We start from the raw sequence: 23,972 nt of genomic DNA, 5'->3' as shown, positions 1-23,972 counted from the left end.
TCAATTGAGGGGCTGGATGCTATAAGGGAATACGCGCCATATTAATTAAATAACGCGTATTGCATTATAGCATCTAACCCTTCAATTTGATATACTAATTTTTAATAGAAATTATTTATATGCATTTGAATTCTTTTTTTAATCTGCAATATTGTAGATCAATTCTTTAAGTTTCTGTCATAAAGTTATTATTATATACTTATCAAATTTAATACTTTTTTACAGAAAAAAATCCTAGACATTTTAGTTATATTTTGTATAAGTTTTTATTCAGAACTTTTGTTGCAAAGTTTATAACATATATATTATATGTTTATTTAGTACCTTAAATACATATATACATTGTGCAATTTTATTTATATATATATATATATATATATATATATATATATATATATATATATTATTTTAAAAGATTTTTTTAGAAAAGACAATGATTTTCATATTTTATTTTATTTAAACATTATAATGTAAGTTAAATAGTATGTAAACTAAAGTACATTGATATAATAGGAATAAAATTTTCAAATGTTCTGATATAATATATTTAGTTGAATACTATTAATAAAATATTTTAATAAATAAACCTAAATACACTATTAAATATTCTTCTCATCAAATAAATTGTCATTCATGTTCAAGGGTTCGATGAATAAGGGATCTTGGTAGTTGTCATTTACATTGTCATTAATACTGTCGTCATCATTGTCATTGCCTGACAAGTCGTCAAATTCATAATCACCATCTGATGCTACACTTTTATCATTACTTTCATCCACTTCCATGTTATCACCTTCGTTTCCAATTAGAGATATATCCTCTACTTTTTCAACACTTTCTATTTCTTGACAAAATTTTTCTTCTGCTGCTCCATTACCTAAAATAAATAAATAATTGTTAAAAATGTTTTATATATAACTTTTTCTATTATTGCATATTTATATAACTAAAATAATTAGATATTTTAATGTAATTAAGCAAAACATTCGTACTTGTAACTGCAGTTGACTCTTCGCATTTTTTAATACATCTTTTCATTTCACTTATTTTATGTGAAATGTATTTACCCACTTTTGCTTTTTCTAGTTCGGACTCCATCTGGCTTTTTTTCAACTCTACCCTCATCCATTGGAACGTTATATCTGTAAATATTGTTGATTAATAACATCATTTGTTAAAAAAGTAGTTTTTAACTCATTCAAAAATTTAATTTTCTTAAAAAAGTTGATTAAGCTTTAATTTCTGTCCAGATAGCATCTTAAATTTTTTTTTAAATTACAAAGAAAAACTTTCATCAAAACTTTTGTAATTTTTAACAAGTTAACAATGTTAACCTTAAACTCTGAGGACATTTAAAACTTCTGTGATGTTAACAGTGTTAATAACTTTCGTGTTAATAGTGTAATTCAAAAATGTTCTGTATTTTAATTATGTTTACCCCCAATAGCCATCAATTTAATTGGATCCAATTTAAATATCTCCTGTTCTGCGTCTGCGATCTTTTTACTTTTGGACCTATTTGATGTTTTGCCTGTAACCGTACTGGCTAAGAGTGTATCTATGCCGAAGACGGCCAAAGCTATTTCTTTTACAAATAAAGCTGGTGTAATGCGAGATTTTCCTTTAATGGCGTCATATACAGTCTTCTTTATCCAAATATTACGACCCAGGTGTATCTACAAAAGTATAGATAAATATATAATAATATTTTATAACAGTTTTTTTAATTTCATAATTGAGCTTCTAGTAAGCTATATAAGTAATTGAGCTTCTAAACTTGCACGTAAGTCCCCTTTTCACTGTCCAGGTCACATATATATATATATATATATATATATAGTTTTTTCTTAAATTTTTACCTCATCTCCTTTAATGGCACTAATCAAGTCCGCACACTCTTTTCCTGACATGTTTGCTACCTCTGTAACCTCACTCGTCAATTCCTTTAAATTAGCTATAGATAAAAAAATGTTTTTATTAATTAAATGTAAACAAATATGAAGTATAGTACTTAAAACGTTTAAAATAATAATTATTTGATTAAATATTTACAATGTAAATTTGAAAATTGTCCAATGACCGTTCTCTGTAAGTCCATGTTTAACAAAAGCAGGTCATTTTTCTGATCCATTTCATCTTCCAGTTGTTTTTTTAATTTTTTAATTTCGATTATACATTTTTTTAATTCAATATCTTTTTTCCTTAAAATAAGTTTGAGTTCATTGTTGTCATTTTTCTTTGTTTCGTTTTCCTAGAAATATCAAATATCTAATAAATAAAATTATTAAAGGCACTCTCACACCTTTTTGGCTGCTTGCTTGCCTGCAGGTTACCATGGCAACGCACGAGTGTGAGTGAGACAGAAAATTTGAATATTCAAATTTTTTAATTTTCTGTCGCACTCACTCTCATGCGTTGCCATGGTAACCTGCAGGCAGCCAAAAAGGTGTGAGAGTGCCTTAATAGTAAACAGGGATGTAAAAGACATCAGTGAAGATTCTTATCCTACAAGTCACGTATTATTATCAATATCTCCGTAATTATAAAACCACAATATTTTCTCAATTTAATTTACAAACAAAATAAATTTCATATACATAATATAATATAAAAACGTAAGCTACCAATTTCTAAAATATATTCACACTAATATTACAACGAAATGTTATAATAAATTATAATACCTTATTATTAAAATCTTCTTTGGTTTTGAGAATTAAAGGAGTTTCACGTTGATGAATTTTATCAAAATTTATAGAATTTTCATTTTGTATAATATTATCAACTGCAAAGTTACTGACATTTAGTGTAGAAGCAATTCTATTTAAGTTTACCTGTAAAAATACATACAGCTACAAAGTCACTCCGCTACAATCTTTTATATTTTCGTGAAAGAGTGTGTAACTTACCGATAATTCTTTAATCTTCTCGGACGGTCTTGGCACATTTTTATCAAATTCAGACACATTTATTGCAGGTTTCGGTACTGTTATTGATGTTATAGTAGGTTGAGAAACTGCTGCCATTTTTGCCAACTTGGCATTTAAAATATTTTTCTGAGTTTCATTGTTGTTATCTACCTGTTAATTTAATAAAAAACAAAGATTTCTCTGATTATCAAAACATTTACTTCCTTTCACAGTTTATTGTATTTTTTATTTTAAATATATCAAATTTTGTAAAATATGCTACGAGAAATTATATCAAATAATTGACAATATTATAAATTAAAAATTTTCTATGTGTACAATTTAGATGTCATGTTTGATACTTTTGTAAAGTTTAAAATGTTTACAATTAGTTTGATTCTGAAATATTCTCGAAATAAATTTTCTTGATAATATTCTTATAGATTCTCATTACAAAAGTAATAAAATTAATTTAACATCTAATAACATTAGTTATTTAAAGTAAAATATTTATTAACCAATTAAATTTTATTAAAATAAAAAAAATGACTAAAACGACATTTTTGTCCCTTAAAGTCGATACGAGGCCTGTAATAATATGAGGCGCATGATTTTCCCCAAAAATTAAAAAGTTCGAAATTTTAATTGATCGAATTAATTTAAGTCGAAATTCTAAAAGAACGACAGTTAGGCCAGTCAATAAAGACAAAAAGTGCCACTAATTGCTTACAAATTTTTCTAATCGGATTTTGGTAGTTTGGGGGGGGGGTAGTATAAAGGCCCCACAGTTTGCTCTCGATTTCCGGTTGCAGTAATTAGTGTAAATAATGGTTAAAGTTGGTGAAACGTGGTTTTTTGGTGCTGGTTGCTTTCCTGTATATTATAGAGGAAAAAGTTGTGATTAGAAAAAAAGGTATTAAAAATACCTACAAAACGGTTGGTCGAAAGTTAAAATCGGATTATTTGTTTAAAAGTTATTGAATTTAAACCATTAAAAATGGCACTTTTTTAATTGTTTAATAACTTTGTCAATGATAATCCGATTGGAGTGAAACTTTCTGAAAATGTGCCCCTCGCGATACTGAACAAAATGAAAAAACTTCGAACTCAATCGGATGAATAGTTTATTAATTATTCCATTTGTTAATTAAAAACATGTTGTTTTTCAACCTACTTTCTACAGAACGATATGGAGCGAATTCAATTTTTTTTCTTTCATTTTACTCTTGAAGAGTGATACTATTATGTACATAAAAGAAAGAATTGAAATTCATTAATTAATTGCATAATTATGGATAAAGAAAAAATGTTACTTTTTTTCGTTATAAACAATTGAAATTACTCGGCCAGTTTTTACTCTATCGAATTCTAATAAACGCCATTGAATTTCTTTTTTCTTTACAAAACTTTTAAAAAAAAGAAAAACAATCTAGGTCAAAGGGGGGGGGGAGATAACTTTTTATTTTCAAAAAATTCTTCACCCTATAATTATTAATATTTTTTAGTCAAATTTACAGTACTTCAAGCTTAATTTACGTACTATAAGATAAAAAATTGTAAACATTGTAGGAAATTTTTTTCTTATTTATAAAGTGGGCTAAAGGGAGTTCATCATTTTTCCTTGCTCAAAACGGCGGAGTGGGGGAACTCGTAGCGCGGATTGACGCCCGCTATAAAACTGAAATCGCCCGTTCAAATTTACAAAAGTTGTTGTAAGTCGGTTAATTTTTAACCGATTTTAATCTTTCTTTTCTTTGATTTTATGTTATTTTTTCTCCTCTTTTCAAAAATGGAATTCTATTTTTAATAAAAAAATTTTTTATCAATATTTTAATAATTTTTTTTTAATAACAAAATTTTTTCATTAATTTAAACATTTTTATGCTTTTTTTTAATTGCACATAATTTTAAGCATTTAAATGTTATTTAATTTTTAAAAATTATTAAAATAATTAATTCACATTCGTGTAGCACTATGTACTCTTTTTGATAATGTAAAAAATTATATTTTATTACAGTTTAATAATGATAATAATAATAATTTGTGTTACAAACATTTAAAAAGGAATAAAATCACTAGTAAACTGTAATAAAATATTGCTTCCTCTTGGAGGAAGCTTTGTAGTCCTTTCGTTTATAAAACTTTTCAAAGTGGCGGAAACAAATTTTTTTCTTTATAGAAACATGTTATATGAGATCCTGATCAAATGTCCGGATGTATGTATGTGTGTGTGTATGTGTTTGTGTGTGTGTGGATCCCTTTTTTGTTTAAAAGATAAATTTAACAGGTTTAATGAATTTAGATAAAATTTGGTAGGCTTATTTATCATATTAATATCTCAAAACTGACCAAAGGATTTTAAAAAATACCCCAAAAAAATTTTATCGTCTTTTTTCCAAAAATTTTTTTTAATCGAAAAAATTTTTAAATAGAAAAATTTAAGGTTATATATGATAAAATCGTATTCCTTACGCCAAGACAAATCGATCGATATATATAAAGTATACATTTGAGGTAAATTTAAAGAATTAATGAAAGTTAAAAAATCAAAAATTCACATTTTGGCAAAAAAATTTTGTGATTTTTTAAATTGAAGTATATATATGAATTAATTGTATTCCTTACGTCAAAACGAATCGATGTATATATGTAAAGTATACATTTGAGGTAAATTTAAAGAATTAATGAAAGTTTATATATATTATTATTATATATATAATTGTAAATAATTATAAATTATATATTATTTTTTATTCATTTTTATAAATTTCAGCTAAAATGTGAATTTTTCAATTAATTAATGCGTAATTAATTATTCCATTAATTCTTTAAATTCAACTCAAATGTTTATATTATTATATTATTTATGTATGTTTATTTCAATGTTAATGCTTTCTCCACAAGGAAGCAAATTTTTTTGCTGATCGTAAAGAGGAAGCAAAATGTTCATGTAATGAACATCTGAATTTACAACTTGTTTACATTATCAAAAAGAGTACATAGTGCTACACGAATGTGAATTAATTATTTTAATAATTTTTAAAAATTAAATAACATTTAAATGCTTAAAATTATGTGCAATTAAAAAAAAGCATAAAAATGTTTAAATTAATGAAAAAATTTTGTTATTAAAAAAAAATTATTAAAATATTGATAAAAAATTTTTTTATTAAAAATAGAATTCCATTTTTGAAAAGAGGAGAAAAAATAACATAAAATCAAAGAAAAGAAAGATTAAAATCGGTTAAAAATTAACCGACTTACAACAACTTTTGTAAATTTGAACGGGCGATTTCAGTTTTATAGCGGGCGTCAATCCGCGCTACGAGTTCCCCCACTCCGCCGTTTTGAGCAAGGAAAAATGATGAACTCCCTTTAGCCCACTTTATAAATAAGAAAAAAATTTCCTACAATGTTTACAATTTTTTATCTTATAGTACGTAAATTAAGCTTGAAGTACTGTAAATTTGACTAAAAAATATTAATAATTATAGGGTGAAGAATTTTTTGAAAATAAAAAGTTATCTCCCCCCCCCCTTTGACCTAGATTGTTTTTCTTTTTTTTAAAAGTTTTGAAAAGAAAAAAGAAATTCAATGGCGTTTATTAGAATTCGATAGAGTAAAAACTGGCCGAGTAATTTCAATTGTTTATAACGAAAAAAAGTAACATTTTTTCTTTATCCATAATTATGCAATTAATTAATGAATTTCAATTCTTTCTTTTATGTACATGATAGTATCACTCTTCAAGAGTAAAATGAAAGAAAAAAAATTGAATTCGCTCCATATCGTTCTGTAGAAAGTAGGTTGAAAAACAACATGTTTTTAATTAACAAATGGAATAATTAATAAACTATTCATCCGATTGAGTTCGAAGTTTTTTCATTTTGTTCAGTATCGCGAGGGGCACATTTTCAGAAAGTTTCACTCCAATCGGATTATCATTGACAAAGTTATTAAACAATTAAAAAAGTGCCATTTTTAATGGTTTAAATTCAATAACTTTTAAACAAATAATCCGAAAGCAACCAGCACCAAAAAACCACGTTTCACCAACTTTAATAACCATTATTTACACTAATTGCTGCAACCGGAAATCGAGAGCAAACTGTGGAGCCTTTATACTACCCCTCCAAACTACCAAAATCCGATTAGAAAAATTTGTAAGCAATTAGTGGCATTTTTTGTCTTTATTGACTGGCCTAAGTTATAAAAGTCGACATTTTATTTAGTCGATATTTTATTTGATCGAAATTCTAAATGATCAATATATAAAGTGGTCAACAATTTATTTAGTCGATATTTAAAATGGTCGACATTTTATTTAGTCGATATTTTGTTTGATTAAAAATCTAAATGCTCGATATTTTAAGTGGTCGACATTTTATTTAGACGATATTTTATTTGGTCGAAATTCTAAATGATCGACATTAAAAGTGGTCGACACTTTATTAGTTCGATATTTTTTTTTGTGGTCGATATTCTAAATGGTCCACATTTATGGAGCGGTCACACCTCGGCTGCAGGAGCAGTTGCCCATGGCAACCGTGTAAGAGTAAGAGAGATAGAAGATTTTCCTTCTCTCTTACTCTTACACGGTTGCCATTGGCAACTGCTCCTGCAGGCGAGGTGTGACCGCTCCATTAAAGTGGTCGATATTTTATTTGTTCAACATTTTTTTAGCTATATGAGTTTCCTCTCTATGTTGTTATTATTATTTACATCAATAATTTCAAACGCAAAATTTCAGTGTGCTTTCCCGACAAACTACATAGAAAGGAAACTCGTATAGCTAAAAAAGTGTCGAGCTTTTAAAATATAGACCAAATTAAATTTCGATGGATATAAAATTCGATGCTTCTAAATTTCTATCATTTAGAATATCGAACAAATAAATATCGACCACTTTAAATGTCGTTCATTTAGAATATTTACCAAACAAAATATCCAGCTAATAAAATTTCGACCACTTTTAATGTCGATCATTTTGAATTTCGACCAAATAAAATAACGTCTAAATAAAATGTCGACCACTTTAAATATCGACCATTTAGATTTTCGATCAAATAAAATATCGACCTTCATAAATGTCGGTTATTTAGAATTTTCGACCGAATAAAAAATCGACTGAATAAAATGTGGACTTTCATAAATGTCAAAATAAAAAAAACCGACATTTCTTCACACATATACTTTCAAAAAAGGAATTTAAAAACTTTTAATTTTACATTTGATCATTATAGAAATTTTTTTCTTTATAGGATTTAAATTATATGCCGTTTATATAGAATATAAAATAAAATTGAATTTTCGTACTTGCGCCACGATAAGTAGAGCAGCTATATCTTTTTTTCAATTTTGTTATTAAATTATTATAATTTCTTATATTATTTTACTGGAAAATTTTTTATTTTATAATAATTTTTAAAAATAATTACAGACAAAATAAGTCATAATGACACAAGGACAGAATTTTCACATTTTTCTTGAAAATGTTTATAACTAGAACTGAAATACTTTATAAATTTAATTTAACTTTTCGCTTAAAATTTTTTTTTTTATCATTTTCGGAATCCGTGTCAGTGAAAGAGTCCATATTTTTTAAATTGGGAATTTTCATTCTTTTATTGTTATTAGTTGACGCCATAAAAGTTTCTACACTTTTCTTCGTTTCTGAAAATCATGCTCGATATTAGGATATGGATTTACATTTCATTTTGAACAAATTGAAAAAGACGGTTTAAAATTTTTATTGCCTTTTTCTCAAAAAAATGTACAATAAGAAAAAGGTTTGGTGCACATCTGTTTTAGAAAGCATTTATATGAAGACGCTCGAGACTATTATTGACCTGTGGATCGGACCCTTTTTTCTCAAAAGAAAATAGTTTGTAATTTTGTCAATATACGAAAAAAGTTAAATTCTAAACTTTTAGAGATTTTTTTAAAAAGTGTCGTATACGGCAAACATTTTTTTACAATAATGATTTACGTTAAACAAATTGTTATTATAATAATAATAATAATAATAAATAAAAGCATAATTATAAAAAGTTCCCCAATGTTAAACGCTAAACTTAACTCAAAAAAACATACACAATTTTATTAATTTAATATAAAAAGCTTAGATACATATAATTTTTGTTCATTTTCTAATTACAACGTATATGAATTAATTATATATATTTATTATATAAATATTATAGTTTTCATATTTACATTTTTTATTTTCAATAATGAATATTTAGATTGTTAAAGCAATTGTTATTTACAAGAAACATAAATGAAAATTAAAAATAATATGAACATTATAAACTGCAGGCAATGTTATAAATTATTATACTAGAATCTATTACATTAAATTTTTGAAATTTGTATAAGACTACGGTAGAAAAACAATCTTTAAAATTCAGGCATTCATTTACCTAACTATATTTGAGTGCGAGGTTCAACTTGTAATAAACCAAATCAGCAGGGGACACCAAGGGATTATAGTATGACATTCAATAGGGCTATATTTTTTTTTTATTATGTGCATATGGGTTTTCCCTACTTTTAAACACTTTCTATTTAAAATTAAAAAATAAATTTTGTAAAAACATATTAAATATGAAAATACTTAACACAGAAAATTAATTAATTAAAAATTAAATTAAAAATTAAAATTTTAATTCAATTTTGCTTATTTTTATCCATTTTGGTATTAAAATAAGCAAAATTGGATTAAAATAAGAAGCGTTGCAGCTTATTTTAATGCCTTTTAATTTTCTGTGAAGTTGTTAAGTACCTACTAAATATCAAAACATCAATATTGAACGAGTTTCAGATAAACGTTTGCTCAATTTTTATGTTAAACTTTCAAGTTTATTTTATTTGAATAAACTAATATTTTTTATAAAAAAAGACTTATTAAAAACTAATTACTTTTTTGGAAATATATTTTATGTTAAAATTAATAAATTGTGTATACAGGGTGATTTGTATGTTTCGGTCCCCTTAAAAAATTTTATTCTTATTTTTTTGTTTTTTAGACAATAATAATGAATTTAAAAAAAATATTTAGGGGGTCCGGAACATAAAAATCACTTTGTATATCAAATTAATGACAGCAGCATGTAAACTCTCGAAATCTAAATTAAAGAAAATTAATAAATTATTTCAATATTTTTGTAGTAAAAAATAGAACTAATTTAAAAGCAAAAAGTAGGTTACTAATTCGGTTAGTTAAATTTTTTGTTTATAGTGAGTGTAAATATAACCAATAATTATTTCAACTTGCATACAGTTTATTCTAATTATTATATAAAAATTTTCAATTTTTAATATTGAGAAAAATATATACTGACAATGAGAAATGTACAATAGTGTATTAACAATATTTTTGACAAAATCACAAAAAATAGTGTATAAAAGGATTTGTTATAGAACTTATGAAATAAGATATACATTTTGTAGCACTTTCTTTTATACCAATAATAATTTTTATGCTTCGCGTAAATAACATTGATTTAAGAGCATCTTTTTTCTAATGAATCATAAATATATATGCAATTGTTATTTATATTGAAAATTCAGGAAGAAAGCAAAGGGCATTTTTTAAATAATAAAACTGATACTTGTAAATTGATATTTGTAAAACGAATCTTAAAATCAGTCGTTTGACATAAAGTTTTTTAATTGTAAATTAATTAAATATACTATTAAAAAATTCTTCTAAAGAAATTTATGCCCATTTATATTTCAAATTCTTTAAAATATTTTAATATAGACATACCTCCTAAAAAAAGTAATACGGCACCACAGTATCCGTCACCACAGATAATACGAACATTTTTTTTTCGTTCCACTTCATCGCCTTTAAAATGTTTAACATTTTTCGTTTCAACAATTGTTAATAACTTGTGTCGAACACAAGTTTTCATGAATTTGGCACACGCGTAACTCATTTTGTCGAAAATACAGAAAACAAATCCAAAGTTATTGCGAACGCAACTGTATTTGCTCACTATATGCCTGAAATGATTTTGAATCTGTTGCGCGCCCGAGAGTAGCTACTCGAAGCGACGAAGCGACATCTGTATGATGCCCACAAGAAAAAAATTGTATTAATATAAAAATTGTATACGCCATGCAACTATACCGGCGTACCACAATTTTTATGTTACTAAATTAATTATTTAGAAAATAATAACAATAATGACATTTTTTAAAATAAAACAAGGAAATAAAAATTGTAAAATAAAACTGTCAAGTAAAAGAACATTCTGTGAATTAGTTTTCTGCCTTTGTCAAAAAATTTTTAATTCGCAGAAAAAAATTCTTTACAATTCAATTTTTTTGTTTTTAATAAATCTATTTCAAAAGAACGGAAGTTTTGTCAAAACAATTAATTGAATGATAATATTATTTAATGTAAATTTACTTAAGTCAATTTTTTATAATAGATTTTTAATCGACTTACTTCAATAAAGCTGAAATCATTTATTATTAAAAAGTGATGTGCATATGAGAATATAAAATTAATTTTATAACATCTTCAGGTCATATGACAACATTAGACCTATATACATGCAAAAATATTCTCCGCAAGTTTTCTCGTAAAGTACTTTTGGAAAAAAATTTCAATTAAATTTTAGTTAGTATTAGTTTATTAATTACTAGCAATATTAAACGCGCGCAAGCGCGCCAAATTGAGTATTTCATTATTTGTTATAGAGAAATTAAAAATTAATATTATCAATAATTATTTAAATTTATTAGAATATTATTCCATATTAAATGATAAAAATAAAAATTATATGTTTATAGGCCTCAGATTATTAATTATTAAATTATTAAATTTTAAATTCAAAGTCTTTTAAAATTCAATTATTTTCCAAATTTTCAATTTAAAATCAAATGAAATTCAATTATTACCCAAAATTTCCATTCAAAATCAACTGAAATTCACTTATTTTCCAAATTTTCAATTTAAATTCAAATAAAATAAAATTATTTTCTAAAATTTCATTTCAAAATTAATTATCAAAAATTAACTAAAATTGAATTATTATTTAAAATTGTAATTGAAATTTAATTATTTTCCAAAATTTCAATTCAAAATCTTTTAAAATTCAATTATTTTCCAAATTTTCAATTTAAAATCACATAAAATTCAATTATTAATCGAAATTTTAATTTACAATCAACTAAAATTCAAATATTTTCCAAATTTTTCTATTGAAAATTAACAAAAATTCAATTATTTAATTATTTTCCAAAATTTCAATTCCAAAATTAACTAAAATTCAATTATTTCCCAAAATTTTAAATCAAAATCAAAGAAAATTCAATTATTTTCAAAATTTTCAATTCAAAATCAATTAAAATTCAATTATTTTCTAAATTTAAAATCAAATAAAATTTAATTATTTTACGAAATTTTAATTTACAATCAACTAAAATTCAAATATTTTCCAAATTTTTCTATTGAAAATTAACAAAAATTCAATTATTTAATTATTTTCCAAAATTTCAATTCCAAAATTAACTAAAATTCAATTATTTCCCAAAATTTTAATTCAAAATCAAAGAAAATTCAATTACTTTCCAAATTTTTAATTCAAAATCTTTTAAAATTCAATTATTTTCCTAGTTTTCAATTTAAAATGAAATAAAATTCTTCAATTATTTTCTAAAATTTCTATTCAAAATTAATTATCCAAATTTTCAATAAAAAATGAACTTAAATTAAATTATTATCCAAAATTTCAATTAAAATTCAATTATTTCCCAAAATTTCAATTCAAAATCAAAGAAAATTCAATTATTTTCAAAATTTTCAATTCAAAATCAATTAAAATTCAATTATTTTCTAAATTTAAAATCAAATAAAATTTAATTATTTTCTAAAATTTCAATTCAAAATTAATTATCAAAATTTTCAATAAAAAATCAACTAAAAATGAATTATTATCCAAAATTTTAATTGAAATTTAATTATTTTCCGAAATTTCAAATCAAAATTAAAGAAAATTTAATTATTCTAAAAAATTTGAATTCAAAATTAATTGAATTTTCAATAATTTGAATTTAAAAGCATTTAAAATTTAATTATTTCTAAAATTTTCCAACGAAAATTTTTTGAAATTTAATAATTTCAATTATAACTCTAAGGGAATTCAATTATTTTTAAATATATTTTTATAATATTCTTTGAAAATTCAACTATCTGAAACCATTTTTCAATTAAAAATGATTATCAAATAATTGTATTTTGTCTGTAATTTCTAATAAATTTTTTAGTGAAATCATAAAAAATTTTAATTAAAATCACTTGAAATTCAATTAATTTCTAAAATCTCAATTTTTAAATCTTTTGAAAATTCAATTAAATTTAAAAAATGTTTTCCAAAAAATTTTTTGATAAATTATTTTTAGTTCTGTAAAATTTTATTATTGTTTGAAAATTAACAATATCTTTTGAAATTTAATTATTTCTAAAATTTTCAAGTTTAATTTGATACAAATTTGACACGTCATAAGATTACTATTCAAAAAACACGTGAAATCATAAAAAACCAACTTCAAGTTAGGACAGAAGGACAGACCAAGCATTTTATTATTATATAATTTTCAAAATAATCATTTTTTGTTTAACAGATATTTCTTTTTTAATTCAAGAATCCATTGTAAAATGTTGAGGTTAGTAAACTTATATTACATAATATTGACTTTAAGTTGTTTAGTATTTCACATTAAAAATAGATTCATTATGATGAAAAAAATTGCGTTTCTTTGCAATGCAATATAAGTAATCCCTATTGAAAAACCCTGTACAAGATTTTGTACAAGAAAATGTACATGTTCAGCAGCTGAACTTATACCTGTTCTGGTAAGAACATGTACAAGATCTTGTACATTTTCCGCATCAGAATTTTGAACAAGTTCTTGTATTAGAACTTGTACAAGAACATGTACAAGAAAATGTACATTTTCATACAAATATTAAATATATTTACTTGTACAACTTGTACAAGAACATGTACATTTTCTTGTACAAGATCTTGTACAGGGTTTTTCAATAGGGATAGTATTTAACTTATTCCTTATAAATAGCTAATTATAAGTACACCATTTATCTAAATAAATAAAAATACACTGACGAATAAGTGAAATTCCACTAATTCAGATTAAAGTATCTTCAAATCTGAAGAAGTGAAATTTCATTTATTGTGGATACACTTAGGTATCTTGGGGTCATTATTTTTGTCAGAGAAAGTTGTGCATGTTCATCTTCAACAACTTATATACTAATTATGTTTTAATTATATTCCCTAGTTACATAGGCAAAACGTCAGTAGGCGAAAACAGCTCATTCCGTATTTGAACCTAAAGTCGGTAGTAGTAGTACATTTTACAACTTTTAAGGAAAACTATATGTTACAATTATATTGCTGTGCAGTGAATAATATTTTTGTGCATCATATATTTATGCATTACATCGAGCAAGATATAAGAGAGTATCATTAGTGAAAGTGAGTATACACATTATTCTAAATATGTAATGACATCATTGATTTTTTTGGCTGGGAAATTGAGGATATATAATATGTGACCGGGTCTGAGAAAACGGTGTATTCGACCAAAAAATCGATTTTTTATGATGGTTTCTTATAGTTTATAGTCCCAAAAATACAATGCTATATACAATACAATTTCAAAAAAAATTTTTTGCATTTGTTTAAACAAATCAAAAATTTTTGTTTATTTCGAAAAATTTTTTTAATGCAAATACAAGTAATTCTAAAACAAAAATAACTCTTGGTAGTTTTGCTTAAAATAAAAAATTAAAAACTTATAAATTTTCTTAGCCTTAAGTATACATTTGCTTAATAAATTTTTTGATATGTATTTATTTATAAAGATAAAAAGAAATAAAAACTCCTTTTTCTACATAAATTAATAAATGAATATTTAAACATAAATTTAAAAAAAATTCATAACAAATGACATTTTTTCTTCCAAGAAATATAATGTAGAAAAACATTTTAAAGGGCAATATAATTTTTTCTAAATGTCTGTATCTAGCAATAGAAAAACATTTGCAAGACTTGCTTGTCCTATACTCGAATTTCTTTTTACGACATCTCTGCGGGATGTCTTTTATCCTTGTATACGATCCATTATGAATCTAAACAACGTAGCACATGTTGCATTATTAAAAAAAAAATTCAACATCACAGTCGTCTTAACACTATTCAATATTAAATAACAAAACTTAATTTGGTACTAATTCTGACTTTATATAAAAAAATAAGAATTATGTTAATTAATTTTATAATAATTTTATATAAAGCTGGAATTGCACGTAATATATAAAACTTTGAAGTATACTAGCAAATAATAATTATAATTACTATATAGTCTTAATAAGTTTTTTTTATATTTTTTAATTTATTTTATTATTATTATAGGCGGGTGAAAATTTCCCAACTGGGCCACCTAAAACTGACTTTTCAAATTTAAAATATTTTTTTTCATAATCTATTGTAGAAAGCCGAATTAAAAACATTCCTGAAATGCGTTTTTTAAAATATTAATTTTTCAATTATTTATTAACAATTGAATATTTTGTTACCTTTCCACAAAATCTGCAATTACTCTGTTGCTTGTTAATGAAATTTAATAAAATTTGGTGAGTATATAGAAAAATGATGTCTCTTTGAAATGCAATAGAAATTTTAATTAACCTTTATTGTTTATGCAAATTAAATTGTTTATTTAATAAACAAATGAATATTTAAACTATTTCTCATATGTTTAGGAAAGAATTTCAAAAACGACATAAATCTACACTTTCTCAACTTTAATTTAAAAAAAAAATCTTAGTACCTTTAAAAAATGAGTGAATTACGCGAGTTTGAAGAGTGACGTGCAAGCGCTGGAATAGTCACCACTGCCGCGCGCGGCGCGCTACTATGCGTCGAAGCCTATTCTCTGTCATCGAATTATTGACTATAGAATTCTTGAATATCAATTTTTTTCTTTATTTTATTATTTAATATTTAATGCTTTATTTAACGCAATTATTACTAGAATTGAGTCTCTGGATATTTATTTACCTTTTGCAACTCGAATTTTTTCATATTTGGTCATTTTAACATTTATTTTTGCGAATTACCAAGTTTCTACCCAATGTCCACTCAATGTCTACTTTACAAAGTGGACGTTGAGTGATTTTAATCCGCCAGGGTTCATAAAATTAAACGTGTTCTTATATTAATAAGGAATACATTTTTTTAAATTATTAATTAAATTATTAAATTACTATAAATTAATTATTAAAATTAATTAAAATAATAATTAACTTATAAATATAATTAAATTATAATTATAATAGAATTATAAGAAAAAAATTTTTTTTATTTAAATTAAAAATTAAATTATTAAATTACTATAAATTAATTATAAAAATTAATTTTATGAATTTGTTATTTTATCGAAAAGATTTTAATTGGGACGCTTAATGTGGACTAAGTGTGAATTTTTGAAAATTAACTTAACGTAGAACCAAATTTTTCAGTAGCAGAACTTTTATTTAACCGAATTTTTATTAAAGCGTAATTTTTATTTAACCGAATTCTTATTTAATTAAATTTTTGCAAAATCAAATTTTTATTTAGCCAAATTTTACATTTCAATGCAAAATTTTCTCTAGTGATACTAATTCTGTTACTTGCAAAATAATTTAATGAATATTCAGTTTTTGAAAAAATTCTCAGAAACCAGTTGTAATGAAAAGTTATATGATTGTTAAATAATAAAATAAAGAAAAAAATTGATATTCAAGAATTCTAGTCAATAATTCGATGACAGAGAATAGGCTTCGACGCATAGCAGCGCGCCGCGCTACTACTAAATGAAAAATTAATTTTTTAAAAAACGCATTTCAGGAATGTTTTTAATTCGGCTTTCTACAATAGATTATGAAAAAAAATATTTTAAATTTGAAAAGTCAGTTTTAGGTGGCCCATTTGGGAAATTTTCACCCAGGCATAATAATTATTATAATATTTATTTTTATTACTTTATAAATAGTTAATTAGAAATTAATTACCGTAAAACGGGGTTATTTCGCTCAGTGCGGGTAAAGTCGCTCACCCATTTTTTTGCTTTAAATTTGATTTAAACTAAAATTTAGTATTTCTATTAACAAATTTAACATTTTTACCTGGTAATAAAGGTATTAAACTTTATTTTAAAGATGAAATAAAGCATAAAAGTGGGTGAGCGAATTTACCCGCCATGAGCTATTAGTAATTTTTACTACCAGAAATAGTAATATTTACTCATGCGAAGGAAATTTTACAATTAATAGTAATTTTTACTACAAAAGTATAATTATTACTATTCTATATAAATCATTTTTCTCCGTGCATATATAGGGGGAAAAAGGCGCAAAAGAAGAAGAATCCTCTAAAATTAAGAACTTATTTTTTTCGGTGTAATCTATATAAATTACATACATTACTTTTCTTTGTAGAATTTATCGAGATTTTTCGATTTTTTTGATTTACTAAATAGAAGAACCCTGGAGCGGTCAGACGGTCGCTCTAATGGTAGTTGGGTAATAGCGTGCGGACCATTATAGCTGACTCCTACTTGACTGACATTAAAGCGAGCGGGCAAGCTGTCGACGAGTACTATTTCATTAAATTTTTTTCTATTTCAGCAATGACGGACAAAAATGGGCAATTAAGTAAACGTAAACGTTACAAACAATATTTGGATCCAAATTATAATTCAAATGAAGTCAGTGCACAAACACATCTTAGATGGAATCAAAGATCACTTAGTACTACTTTTGCTGATATTTCTAATGGTACTTAATTTTATTTTTCAATTTATTGTTACCACAAAATAAGGTATATTCGGCCTTTAAATGTTGACTGACTATATACCCCATTTTACGGTAAATAATGGTTATATTAATGTTTTGCAAAATATAATCTAAATCCTTTATTATTTTCAATTAGGTCCCTCTTCTTCAAATGAAATTGATCAAATGGATGTAACCATTGCAGAAGAATGTCTCACGCCAGCAGACAATGAAACTGTTTTTATTATTTCGAAAGACTCTGTTTTAATAAATGAGCAACATAAAGTGTCAAACTCATACAATAACGAAACAACAAACCAAGAAAAAACTTACGGTCAATTACACCAAACAATGTCTGTGGATTCAAACGATTTTCTTTCTTCTGATAATGAGTCAATAAATCTTGAAAGTTCTGATATAGACAACTTAGATGAATCAGACAGCGAAGATTCAGCTGCTAATATTAACGAAGAAATTGACATTGGTTTTTCTAAACTTCTAAATTTTGGAAGAGAAATTATGTTTCCAAGTGCTGCTCTCTGTGTCTCTGATGTACTCTTTATGATATTAGGATTTTGTTTACGCTTTTCGCTTTCTGATTCAGCTCAAATGTCTTTATTTGAATTGGTAAAGGCCTTAGCTGGGCCAAAATTTGAAAACTGGCGATTATCAAAATATATGTTTTCTCAATTATGTGATGCTCCTGATAATGTTATAAAATATAATTTTTATTGTACAACTTGTTCTGTAGGTTTGTTGCCATGTACGACTAAAAAAAAATTTAAAAAATCAACAACTACTTGCAGTAAATGCGGACAAAAATTTAAATTAAGTATGTCATCAACAAATTATTTTATTTCAGTTGATTTAGAATATCAATTAAAGTTATTATTTAGTAACGTGGATGTCAAAAATGCATTAATAAAATATCATAAGAAAATTAGAAAAAACGTTAATGATGGATCAAATGTTATACGCGATGTATTCGATGGTCAATTGTATAAAAATATTATTAACCTTTCGAATGAGGACCTTACAATTACGTTATCTTTTAACACAGATGGTGCTCCAATTTTTCACAGTTCTAAGAAATCCTTTTGGCCTCTACAATGTTTTATTAATGAACTTCCACCTGAAATTAGATTCAAATATCCACTTCTCTGCGCATTAAGTATAGATACTCGTGAACCTTCACCAACTCAAATGCAATATTTTATGGAAAAATTTGTAGATCAATCTCTGCATTTAACTAATAAAGGTTTTCACTGTAAAGATTTGAACGATCAAGTTATTACAGTAAAAGTATTACCTTTATTGTGCTGCGTGGATTCTGTTGCTCGTCCAGTCATTCAAAATCGTTCTCAGTTCAATGCATATTGTAGTTGCAGTTGGTGTTATGCACACGGGGTGCATAAAGAAAACTATGTACGTTATCCGATTTTAAAAGAAGAAGATGATGCTATTAGAACAGATGAGAGTCATAAAACTGACGCAGAAAAAGCTTTCAAATTAGGAAATTGGATTAATGGAGTAAAAGGTAAAAGCAGTTTAATGATGTTAATGCTTTTTAACATGGTGTGGGGATTTCCTTGCGATTATATGCATAGTGTCTTAATTGGCGTTGTAAAACAACTATTTCAAATATGGACTGAAAGTAATTCTTCATGGCATTTTACAAAACAGCAACGACAAAAACTAAACGATTTAATGTGTAAAATTACACCATCTCATGAAGTTCATCGTTCACCCAGATCTTTTTTGGATAAAGCTAAATGGAAGGCCTCTGAATGGCAGTCATGGCTGCTATTCTATTGTCTACCATGTTTGGAATGCGTTTTGCCTGATGCTGAATCCCAAATTGATAAAAAAACCGGTATTAATATTATTGAACATACATCATTGTTGGTACGATCTATATTTATTCTTCTCAAAAAATCAATTACTGTTAAAGAGTTGGATCGGTGTGAATATGATATCTTAAAATTTGTTGGAGAATTCGAATTATTGTACGGCATAGGCAGCATGACATTCAATGTACATATTCTACTTCATTTAGTACAGTCAGTTCGAATGTCAGGACCCCTATGGGCTACCTCGGCTTTCCCATACGAAAATGGAATTTTTTATTTAAAAAGGCAGGTCACTGGTCCCAAGGGAATTTATGATCAAATTGTGCGCCGAATGCTGCAAAGAAATTCATTTAAACTCTTATGGAAACAGACGACGCAATCTGAATCGGCAGCTAAATTTTGTAAATTTCTTTTTGATAATAAACAGTGCATACAATCGGTGCAAAGAATATCTGTTGATACTGATGTAATACTTCTAGGACCAAGTTCAAGTAACAAATTTTATGCACGTTGTGTTTACAGAGGTACAATTTATTGTGGAAGTGAATATACTCGAGCAAAAAAAACCAATGACACAATTGCTCAGTTAAAAAATAATTCGATTGTCCAAATAACTAAATTTATTCACGAATCAGATACATTTGTTCGTGTAATAGCAAGAAAATTGTGTAGAGAAACTAAACAAAATTCCTCATTTGATGTTGAACATTTACAGTGCGTTAAAATAATCGAACAAGTGATTACTTTCCCTATTCAAGAAATCAAAGAAAAATTAATATCAATAAAAGTAGAAGGAAGAATTTATGTTAGTTCTATTCCATTTATTGATAACGTCTCGTAGACTTGTCAGAATATTTTATACATGTGCATATCAAAAGTATATAAAATTTTAGTTAAATTCGATTGCGCTTTACTTGCAGATAGAATTTTATGAATGTAAATAATTATGTAGTAAAATTAATAAACACATGTATAGAAAAGTATTAAAATTTTACTAAATATAATTTCATTAAGGCGGTGTTTACATGACTGCATTTGCATGCTGCGTTTTGTGTTAAGCATAAATTAGTCTGTCACTTGTGACGTCAGAGTCGATTTTATAGATGTAGCTTTAGATAGCTGCAGGGAAAAACAGGCGCCCATATTCTTATGGGAAATAAATTGTTTTTACTTTTATCAAATTCACTCATAATTTTTAAACATGGAAAACGCTTGTTAACATGAAGTAAAAATAAATAGTGTTTCGCTAATTAAATGTGCTGCTATGTATTTGATATTCTCGTTTAGTGATGTTTGTTAACTATAACTTGAAATTTTTTACTGTTGCAGTAATTCCCACTTAAAATATATATTTTATATCTTTTTTAATAATATGATGGATTTTGATTGAATCTTAAAAAAACGTGCTTTTGATAAAAAATTATTAAATTTTCCAGCGGATAGAATTTTAAAAAATATGTATAAAAAACTAATGATTAAAAAGTATAAGAATTTCGGAATGATAGATTTTGATTGATTCTTAATAAAATCCTTTTGATAGAAAATTATTAAATTTTCCAGCGGATAGAATTTTAAAAAATATGTATAAAAAGCTAATGATTAAAAAGTATAAGAATTTCGGAATGATAGATTTTGATTGATTCTTAATAAAATCCTTTTGATAGAAAATTATTGAATTTTCCAGCGGATAGAATTTTAAGGAATATTTATAAGAAACTAATGATTAGAAAGTATAAGAATTTCAGAATGATAGATTTTGATAGATTCTTAATAAAATCCTTTTGATAGAAAATTATTGAATTTTCCAGCGGATAGGATTTTAAGGAATATTTATAAGAAATTAATGATTAAAAAGTATAAGAATTTCAAAATGATAGATTTTGATTGATTCGTAATAAAATCCTTTTGATAGAAAATTATTGAATTTTCCATCGGATAAAATTTTAAAGAATATTTATGAGAAACTAATGATTTAAAAGTATAAGAATTTCAAAATGATAGATTTTGATTGATTCTTAATAAAATCCTTTTGATAGAAAATTATTAAATTTTCCAGCGGATAGAATTTTAAAAAATATGTATAAAAAGCTAATGATTAAAAAGTATAAGAATTTCGGAATGATAGATTTTGATTGATTCTTAATAAAATCCTTTTGATAGAAAATTATTGAATTTTCCAGCGGATAGGATTTTAAGGAATATTTATAAGAAATTAATGATTAAAAAGTATAAGAATTTCAGAATGATAGATTTTGATTGATTCGTAATAAAATACTTTTGATAGAAAATTATTGAATATTCCATCGGATAGAATTTTAAAGAATATTTATGAGAAACTAATGATTTAAAAGTATAAGAATTTCGGAATGATAGATTTTGATTGATTCTTATTAAAAACCTTTTGATAGAAAATTATTGAATTTTCCAGCAGATAGGATTGTAAAGAATATTTATAAGAAACTAATGATTAGAAAGTATAAGAATTTCAGAATGATAGATTTTGATTGATTCTTAATAAAATCCTTTTGATAGAAATTTATTGAATTTTCCAGCAGATAGGATTGTACAGAATATTTATAAGAAACTAATGATTAGAAAGTATAAGAATTTCAAAATGATAGATTTTGATTGATTCTTAATAAAATCCTTTTGATAGAAAATTATTGATTTTCCAGCGGATAGGATTTTAAAGAATATTTATAAGAAACTAATGATTAGAAAGTATAAGAATTTCAGAATGATAGATTTTGATTGATTCTTAATAAAATCCTTTTGATAGAAAATTATTGAATTCTCCAGCAGATAGACTATTATAGAACATTAATGTAAATTTTTTGATAGTAGAGTATTATATTTTTTACGGATAGGATATGATAGTTCGTTAATACATAAAGTCGATAAAAAGTTATTACATTTTCATTTGGATAAAATTTGATTAAATTTTAATCCGAATCTTTTGATAATGTAGTATTAAAGTTCCAAGTTATATTCATTTTGATAGAAATTTTATCCAAATATTTGAAAGAGAATGATTAAATGTTACACTTGCTATTGAAAATGATTGGAATTTCAATATTTGATAAATTTGGATTGGAATTTCACTTCATGTTTGATAAAAACTCTATCAAATCCAATACTTTTCAATACTTTTTTTAAACAGGGATGCAAGTGCAGTCAAAGAAAGATTAAAAGAAGCTCAACGTCATAATACCCGTCTGAAAAAACTTATAGAAGCAAATGTACAAGTTCTTGTACATGTTCATTAATGAACTTGTACATTTTCTTGTACATGTTCATTAATGAACTTGTACATTTTCTTGTACATGTTCATGTAATGTTCTTGAACAAGTTCAGCATCCGGAATTGAGACATGTTCTTATACCAGAACTTGTACAAGATCCTGAACAAGAAAATATACTTGTACAAGAAAATGTACATGTTCTTGTACATATTTTTTTGTGCAGGTTTCATGTAAATTTTCTTGTACCAGATGTGGAACATGTTCTTGTACATGTTCATTTATGTCTTTTAAATTAAAAATTAAAAACTTTAAAGGCTGCGCAGTAGTTTTCTTAAGGCTTTACAGCTGCGCAATAATTTTTAACATGCATAAGTGAACAGTCTTAATAATTATAACTTATTAAAATTTCAAATTTTTTTTAAAAACATTTTTAAACAAATGTTCTTGTACAAGAACATAAACGTGTTCATGTTAAAGTACTTGTACATGAAACCTGCACAAAAATATGTACAAGAACATGTACATTTTCTTGTACAAGTATATTTTCTTATCCAAGATCTTGTACAAGTTATGGTACAAGAACATGTCTCAATTCCGGATGCTGAACTTGTTCAAGAACATTACTTGAACATGTACAAGAAAATGTACAAGTTCATTAATGCACATGTACAAGAACTTGTACATTTTCTTTTACAAGTTTTTTCAGCCGGGTGGAGCAATGGAAGAAATTAAACTTGCAAAAGGTCTTCACTTGAAACCACCCTATTGAAAAAAACACGTACAATTATACGTATAATAATACGTATAAATATACGTATAAATATACGTATAATAATACGTATAATAATACGTATAATAAGACATACGAATTTGAAACAAGAATTATACGTATAATTATACGTATAATTGTACGTGTCTATAATTTTTAATATTTAGGAATATATAAATATAGAACATATTTTTGTTTATTAATATATACCTAAATATTATAAAATATTGACAAGTATAATTATACGTATAAATATACGAATAATTATACGTATTATTATACGTATAATTATGCCTATAATAGTACGTATAATTTTACGTATAACAATACGTATAATTATACGCC

The 23,972-nt window shown here is 25.0% G+C and overlaps 2 protein-coding genes across 2 annotated transcripts; one reads left to right on the top strand and one right to left on the bottom strand.

Moving 5' to 3' along the window:
- Positions 1–480: 480 nt before the first annotated feature.
- LOC127290859 (uncharacterized) lies at positions 481–11,143 on the bottom strand. Its single transcript, XM_051319664.1, has 9 exons — positions 10,682–11,143; positions 8,447–8,583; positions 2,910–3,080; positions 2,685–2,834; positions 2,053–2,251; positions 1,860–1,954; positions 1,439–1,676; positions 993–1,142; positions 481–877 (listed from the first exon to the last, which is right to left on the bottom strand). The coding sequence occupies exons 1-9, from the start codon at positions 10,851–10,853 to the stop codon at positions 600–602; spliced, it is 1,590 nt and encodes a 529-aa protein (XP_051175621.1). The 5' UTR covers positions 10,854–11,143; the 3' UTR covers positions 481–599.
- Positions 11,144–13,402: 2,259 nt separating this feature from the next.
- On the top strand, positions 13,403–21,040 carry LOC127290858 (uncharacterized). The gene is made up of 3 exons (XM_051319663.1): positions 13,403–14,423; positions 17,621–17,770; positions 17,925–21,040. The coding sequence occupies exons 2-3, from the start codon at positions 17,623–17,625 to the stop codon at positions 20,456–20,458; spliced, it is 2,682 nt and encodes an 893-aa protein (XP_051175620.1). The 5' UTR covers positions 13,403–14,423; positions 17,621–17,622; the 3' UTR covers positions 20,459–21,040.
- The last annotated feature ends 2,932 nt before the right edge of the window (positions 21,041–23,972 follow it).

Source organism: Leptopilina boulardi, unplaced genomic scaffold (genome assembly GCF_019393585.1).
Source record: "Leptopilina boulardi isolate dan_hultmark-lab unplaced genomic scaffold, ZJU_Lbou_2.1 LbouV2_90, whole genome shotgun sequence".
Lineage (NCBI taxonomy): Eukaryota > Metazoa > Arthropoda > Insecta > Hymenoptera > Figitidae > Leptopilina > Leptopilina boulardi.
This window is presented reverse-complemented; position numbering and strand designations above follow the sequence as displayed.